Below are 7,323 nucleotides of genomic sequence, written 5' to 3'. Positions count from 1 at the left end.
GGACACGGTCGTACATAAGGGGGATGGTTGTTTTAGCTACTTTCCAGCTTCTGGCTGCCAGAAGTCGCTACGACCTGTCGAAAACGCCCAGCTTTTCAGACCGTTTTTTTGTAAGAATCGTTTTAGTGAAAACCGTCCAAAATCAACGTGAATACATAATCAGTCGAGTCGTCACGATAGTAGGATTCAGTCGCTTTGTATATACTAAATCTCGTGGACCCCTTTATCTTCCTGCACACGTAATCTCCACGTTACTCAGATTCTTCCAACAGCCAAATTCTCAGAAAAAGCTCGTTAGAAAAAAACCGAAATAAACAGGCTCATATGATCTTTCTGCAGTCAGCACATCTTATGCCCTAAGGCAATCTACAACATCTTACTCATCCCTATACTCGTATTCAAACTCTACTCTGTAGACATAGCAATATAAAGTGAAAAACAATGTTTTAGGTGACCATATATGTGAATTTCTGGACACGGTTTAATACAAGGAGGCATGGCCTCATCACTGCAAGCGCCCTTGGCTAGGTCGACCAAGTGGTTAAGAGAAACCTTTGGTCCATCAGTATAACACTGCTCAGCAGTAGACATTATAAAAGACATATAATACACTTCTCACTCGCTAGCTTAGACATAATCTAAATGTATAATTTTTTTTCTATACTTATGTTTCCTAACCAACTAGTAAAAAATGCCGTGTGTCGAGAGTGTAGATGGTGTGCAATTTGACACAAGCAGTTTATCCTGATTTGGACAACGCAAGGCCCTACTTCAGCATAGGGAGGATGAAACTTATATTACTCGCACCTGAGTGTGTCTGCAGTAGGAATTACAAGCAAAGTGAGAGAGAGGAAGTTCCCAAGACCCTAGAACTGATTAAGGCAAGTGCCAATATTCTAAGACTTAGTGGGAAATGACTAATTGTTCGCCTTGGTGTAAGAGATATATGCTGTGAAGTCTGGGGTCGTCGTAGTCCAAGGGGTTGTCCTGGTGTCCTGTAAGCCGACGTAACGGTGCACTGCATTGTTGACTTATGTCCGCTGATTTCCTGCTGAGAGCCGAGGCAGAGGCCGAGGGGATGGTCGTACGCCCGAGCCCTCAGGGGAGGAGTCGCCCATACCGTAGTTGTTGTAACAGCGTCGGAGTATGGGTAAAAGCCTGTTTACGGGGTGCATCAGCGTCCCTGTGTGGAGTGACGTCGTAATTCCTTGCCGCGTTTATCAAGGTCAGAGCCCTGCTCGGGCGAGGCCGAGCTTGGGCAAGGCGGAGAAAGCATCCGAGGCTGAACTCTGCGTCGGGCGAGGCGGAGATTGTGTCCGAGGACCGGTCTGCTTCACCCGTCGTATTAGATGTCCCATCGGGGAATGGCAGGCGGCGTGCACATACTGTAGCGGGGGTGTAATCATATTGTTGCGCCCGGATTTGACTGCTGTCTTGTTTGCCATTGCGCTCCTGCTGCCGCGACGTGGGGTAGTTATGCACATTAAATGCGAGTGTTCCCACTTGTTTTCGGGCGCTTCTTACTTGCCTAGGATCAGCTCGGGCGAGACGGATCGAGCGGTTGTGACTTCGGGCGAGGCGAAGTTCTGCATGAGGTGGGAGACTCTCGGGTAGAGGCCTCGTGTTGGGAGGTACCTCGACTACTTCCCCTTGGGGTTATGCCTTTACCATTCCTGAGTGCGCTTTTTGGAGGGATAATCTGGATACCCCTAATTATCACCCCTGACAACTTACACTTAAATATCAACAATATATACATGGAGAACATAATACATTACACTCAAAAGATTAGATCATCTCCATGAGTCTTTCTAAATTTCGCTCTCTAAATTATCATTTCATTTAGGGTGTAGGAAGTAATATTTAGTTAAATTTAAGATGACCTAACTTAGGATAAACAAAAACTGATACATATAGTACTACTAAATAAATGGCGAAGCACCCGTAAGGAAGTCTTCGTATTTGAGGATAAAATTTAAATACTAGAAAATCTCAGTTCTTCAGACAAATTAGCATGCGCCGAAATTTAAAGTTGATGCACAATCAGCTCTTTCAACAAAGCCCTAAACTTGACCAAGACCAAAATTTTCACTTTACACGCATGTAAATAAAGGCAGGATCTCCTCAAAAGAAAAGTGTAAATTGACAGAGAAAAACAAACGTGGTTAGCTGCAGCAGCAGAAAGTAGAAACCATCCTCCTCTGTCGTCTCTCTCTATGAAAACAAGGACACGAGTAGAAACCAAATTCCAAAGTATACCATATAGCGACTGGTTAAATAGAGTGATAAAAATAACTGAGTCCATTGATATTTTTTTGGACAAACAATGGCATATTGGTCTATTCGGTTACACAGGAATAATTTTTAAACTATTCTTCTTTACATGTTACCTATGTCGTAATCTTTCATACACTTATTTTTCGTGTGCTATCATTCGTAGGTTATAGTTTCGTGATATAATTAAATTATAGGGGTGTTTGGTTCCTTAAGCCCCGTTTGTAAGTAATAGAGCTAACAATTAGCCAGCTAATAAAACATTAGCTAGATTGAGTTAACTAATGAACTATTTGTTAGCTGTGAGTTAGCTAACAATTAGTTAGAGTATTAACTGAGGATGTTTGTTACATTTACAACTAATTGTAGTAGTTAATTATTAGTTTTAGATGTTTCAAACAGGACCTAAACTTTAGTCACTGAAATTTCTATTCAAAAAGTTCTCTGTGGCAATTTAGGAGCTAAAAATGACTAAACTTTAGTCACTAAACTAGTTTAGGAGGTGGGAACTAAGGGTATGTATGGTAATGTAGTTTTGAAATACCGTAGTTTACAATTGTTCATGACGCATATACTACAGTATTGGCTTACCATAGTAAAACCATGTTATTGCTTAAAATCGAGATGTGTTTGATTCTATTAGAAAACCAAATAATTATAGAGTGAATAGAAAAAAATTGAGGTTCTGAATGGGGTTTCCAAAACCCAAAAAATACAATGATTTTTGTGTAAACCATATTATTTGAAACTGTATTTTACATATACCAATTAAACATGTTTTGGCTTCGAATACCACGGTATTATCAAATATCATAATATTGTCTAAAAACTGTAAAAATACCAAAGATGACATAAATAGTCAAAGATATCCTTACCAGATGTATAGTTGGCAATTTAGGGCCTTTCGGTTTGTGGCTAAATGTGCCCCACTTTGCCTAAGGTTAGTCGTTCGAATTGAATAACTAACCTTAGACAGAAAAGTTAGGCAAAATGTGGCAACTGAGGTAGTGAACCAAACATGCCTTTAGTCTCATCCTTTTTATTTCTTTATTTGCGTATGTACTATCTAGACATAAGCCGATAAAATCTCCCTTCTCGAGAAGAAAAAGGTGGGCCCGGCAGTCCCAGTAATTTGGACCCACCAACCCAGGACCAGGAGGCCCCTCCCGTTCAACCTCCCAAGCTCACTATAAATTGACGCGTTCACCCACGCCATCGGGGCTCAAGCTCAGGCAAGCGGCAGCAAGGCGTTGGCAATCCCAGTCCAGTCGTCGGAGCACTCGCAATTTCCCGTCACAGCTGGCCACCGCCCCACCCTCACGGCCTCACCTCCTCCCGCTACACGCACGCGCCCACCTACCCAAAACGACCGCGCGCGGCGCCCTCCTCCCGCGGTGCCACCACCACCACCACCTCGTCGGACCATCACCACGCCGATCGGCAGCTAAGCAGCTCCCGCCCCCAGCACCGCGAGCTGCGATGGCAATGGACGCGGCCGTGGCCGTGAAGAGCGGCGGTGGCGGCGCCGGATCGACCGGGGTCACCGCGGCGGCCTCGCAGTCCCCGCAGGCGGCGACTAACGGCGGCGAGCGGCGGTCCCGGTTCCAGCGCATCTGCGTGTACTGCGGCAGCGCCAAGGGCCGGAAGCCTAGCTACCAGGACGCCGCCGTCGAGCTGGGCAAGGAGCTGGTACGTGCGTCACCGGAGACCGGACCCCTCTCTCCCTCTCCCAAAACCAAACCCGCTCGGCCTGGTGTGGGGGGTGAATGAATCACCGCCGCCCGGCCTGGTGCCAGCCAGCCAAGACCAAATCCGCTTGCCTTTTCGGTGCCTCGCTCCACTCCATTGCGCCTTTGCGGCCGCGTACGTGTGCTGCTGCGGCGGCGAGAGGCGAGAGCTGTGTGCGGCCGTGGCGCACACGCCGCGCGTTCAGGCGAACCTTGGCTCGGCTGCTCGCCGTCCCGGGGAGCCGCCGCGGCTGTTTTGCCGTTCTGGGCGGTGGTCTAGCAGTTGAAATGGTCGTCCCAGACGAACAATCATCTTCTGCTTCCCTGGCGCACCAAAAAAAAAACAATCCGAATTCCGTAGCAGAAATATGGCCCTTTTTTTTCCTCTCTCTGCATTTCTACGTGTGGTTGGTTGCTTATTGAATCGATGGGTGAATTGCTCGAATTTGTTTGTTTGCTGGTGCCAGGTGGAGAGGGGCATAGACCTGGTCTACGGGGGCGGTTCCATCGGCCTCATGGGGCTGGTCTCGCATGCAGTTCATGACGGAGGGCGCCATGTGATTGGGTGAGCATCCCAACCCCTTTCCTTCCTTTCCTTCCATCCATCTCTCTCTCTCTCTCTCTCTCTCTCTCTAGACAAGTTGTGCTGCTGTGCGCGCTCCTGGTCCCTTGGCCAGTTGGCCTGGCTGCTGCTGTGAGGCAGTAGTGCATGCTTCCTGATCCTGTGCCCTCCCTCCCTTCCTGCACCAAAAAACGGTAGCTTTTGATCGCCACAGCCGTGGCTCCTGCCTGCCCACCCTGGGTATGCCGTTCGGACGTGAGTCTCTTGCTGCAATTTAGTCCGCTGCATGCTCCAAACGTGCATCGAATTGCAAGTTTGCGACATTTAAGTGCTTGCTCTCCCTAGTCTTCTCTCTTCTCTGGTTTGCTTTCATAATTGTGGTGCAGTTCCTCCTCCTAGTCTGCCTCTCTCTAGTCTAGAGCATGCACCTGAGCTACTATAGCCCTATAGCTACTGACGTGCCTTTTCTGTTTGCTCTCTTCTCTTGTGACTGCAGGGTCATCCCGAGATCCTTGATGCCCAGAGAGGTGAGCCTACTCTTCCACGTCCTGGAGACTTCATCTTCTTCTTTTTTTTTGCATGCATTTGATCGCTGCACTCCTGCTGTCTTTTGGAATGCACATCGATCTGGCTCCTTTGGCGACTCCTGTGTGGCACGGGGTGAACGATGCAGTACTAGTAGACATCAAGTACCCCATAAATAAGAGCAAGGGGGACCTGTCGTCTAGGGCGGGGGGTGGACGGAGGGGGGACACGATGCATTTATGTCCATCTAACTAATCCTCCTGACCTAAAAACGTTGTGGGCAATGCTTTGTTTTCTTGTGCAGGTCACTGGCGAGCCTGTTGGGGAAGTAAGGGCCGTCTCCGGCATGCACGAGAGGAAGGCCGAGATGGCCCGCTTCGCCGATGCCTTCATAGCGTTACCTGGTATGCACTATGCAGCATGCACTGCAGAGAGGGATTTGGTCACACAGTGGGGAAAAAAGGATTCAGAGTTTTTGACACACGCTCGCTCGGACTCTCGGCAGGTGGCTATGGAACTCTGGAAGAGCTGCTGGAGGTCATCACCTGGGCGCAACTAGGGATCCATAAGAAGCCGGTAATTAATCCTCCTGATAATTGGGCTATCATGTGCGCGGCACAGAATTCTTTTTTTCTCTTTCTCTCTCTCCTAGCAATTCTGTAGCAATCCACTAGTTTAATTATCACAAAAAGTCGTTAGATTTAGGGATACTGCGATCTTTTTTCTTCTTCTTTCCTTTCTGCGAACATCATGGCTTCGTGGCGCACGGTCTGCCCATGTGTGTGCTAGCTGGGGTTTTGGAAGTCTCAGGCTCTAGTTTAGCTGGGGTGTTGTGGTTGGAGATTAGCTGGGGGGAGCACGCGATCTGCGCCCCCCGTTGTTTATACGCTCTGTCCACATAAACACCTCAGCACACGGATATGTTGACGAGAGCAGTAGTAGATCGAGTGATTCCGCTGGGATCTTCTGCTGGTCAGACTAAAGGAATGTGCAGTTGGCAACCTCTCTAAACAAATTGCGCCACACACTGGTAGGTAGATGGAAGATTTGTAGAGTCGCGCGCCGATGCCTCATTTGCTGTCGGCTTTTGCTTAGTCAGCTGTTTGACTAGCATTGCAGCCCGACGGCATTGGCCCCCCACCGGAAGATTGCTTGTTACCAATGCAAAACACCGCCGCCTGCTAGCTAGTCTGTTTGTTACTTACCATCTGTTAGCTTCTTTTTTTTCCTTCTCTCTCTGTTTGTACTATACCACTAACCGAGTGTTACATGTCCACCCCCCCAGGTCGGGCTTCTGAACGTGGACGGGTTCTACGACCCGCTGCTGTCCTTCATCGACATGGCCGTCAACGAAGGGTTCATCAAGGAGGACGCCCGCCGCATCGTCATCTCGGCTCCCACGGCCAAGGAGCTGGTCCTCAAGCTTGAGGTTTGTGTGTGGGAGCTTTCGCTCCAGGTTCCTGTGTATCGACTGGCCGACGGAGGCGTCGTTTGCTGACGGGCGCGCGTGAATGTGATTATTTCTCGCAGGAGTACGTTCCGGAGTACGAGGTAGGCCTGGTGTGGGAGGACCAGATGCCACCGTCCGCCGCCGCCGCGCACGGGTTCGCCCCGGAGCTTGTGGAGCCCGGGATCACCTCCTCGTCCTGATCTGGACTGGACGGGGACGTCGGCCGGGCCTGCCTACCTACGCTAACCCCAGATTCTGACCGACGGCCAGCCCGGCACCAAGTAGAAAGGCTATCCATACTAGTACCACCTAATTAATACCGTAATCTACTACTACTACTACTAACAAAGAAGATTGTTGGGATCGAGGATGACAGCTAGCTAGCGTCTGCTCAGTCAGCAGCATATCGTCGTTAGCCGCGCAGTGTGCAGCTGCGTCAGCTCTGCCATTGCTACTGCTCCTTTTGGGCTTTTGTGTTGTGCTCTCCTAGAAGTAGGGAGGAAGGAAGGAAGGCATGCTATGTATATTCCCCGGGTATATGGTTGTGGTATGGCGATTGGATTTGTCTTGCTCGCAGCCTCGCACGTGTGATGGATGGATCTTGGAACAAAAGCTAGTTGCAATGCAAAAGCGATTCATTTCTATCCTACAGTAAATCATACCAGAGTTTGCTGCTGTGCTGTGCTTTCTGCTTTGTTTGCTTGTTTACTAGTAGTTGTCGCGCGCCCTGTGCGCGTGCTGCTGCCCACTGATGAATATAATAACCCGTTCCTTTAGAGAATTAA

The 7,323-nt window shown here is 48.8% G+C and overlaps 1 protein-coding gene across 2 annotated transcripts; it reads left to right on the top strand.

Moving 5' to 3' along the window:
* The first annotated feature begins 3,492 nt into the window (after window positions 1-3,492).
* Window positions 3,493-7,323, top strand: LOC100283248 (carboxy-lyase). 2 transcript variants are annotated; one of them, NM_001371930.1, is made up of 7 exons: window positions 3,502-3,963; window positions 4,469-4,566; window positions 5,060-5,090; window positions 5,393-5,492; window positions 5,594-5,664; window positions 6,374-6,517; window positions 6,619-7,164. In NM_001371930.1, exons 1-7 carry the CDS (start codon window positions 3,754-3,756, stop codon window positions 6,736-6,738), a joined length of 774 nt encoding a protein of 257 aa, NP_001358859.1. In that variant the 5' UTR covers window positions 3,502-3,753; the 3' UTR covers window positions 6,739-7,164. The 2 variants fall into 2 exon arrangements, with proteins under 2 accessions (XP_008672903.1, NP_001358859.1); XM_008674681.4 differs by lacking the exon at window positions 4,469-4,566 and having other exon boundaries at window positions 3,493-3,963; window positions 5,393-5,664; window positions 6,619-7,323.

This window comes from Zea mays, chromosome 3, assembly GCF_902167145.1.
Source record: "Zea mays cultivar B73 chromosome 3, Zm-B73-REFERENCE-NAM-5.0, whole genome shotgun sequence".
In the NCBI taxonomy this organism is placed as follows: Eukaryota; Viridiplantae; Streptophyta; class Magnoliopsida; order Poales; family Poaceae; genus Zea; species Zea mays.
The sequence above is the reverse complement of the archived record's forward strand: the minus strand, read 5'-3'. Positions and strand labels throughout refer to the sequence as shown.

Coding starts and splice junctions, on each gene's coding strand:
- LOC100283248 (XM_008674681.4), top strand. CDS start 3,754: ATGGCAATGGACGCGGCCGTGGCCGTGAAGAGCGGCGGTGGCGGCGCC. Junction 5,665..6,373: donor TAGGGATCCATAAGAAGCCG/GTAATTAATCCT, acceptor CCACCCCCCCAG/GTCGGGCTTCTGAACGTGGA. Junction 6,518..6,618: donor AGCTGGTCCTCAAGCTTGAG/GTTTGTGTGTGG, acceptor TATTTCTCGCAG/GAGTACGTTCCGGAGTACGA.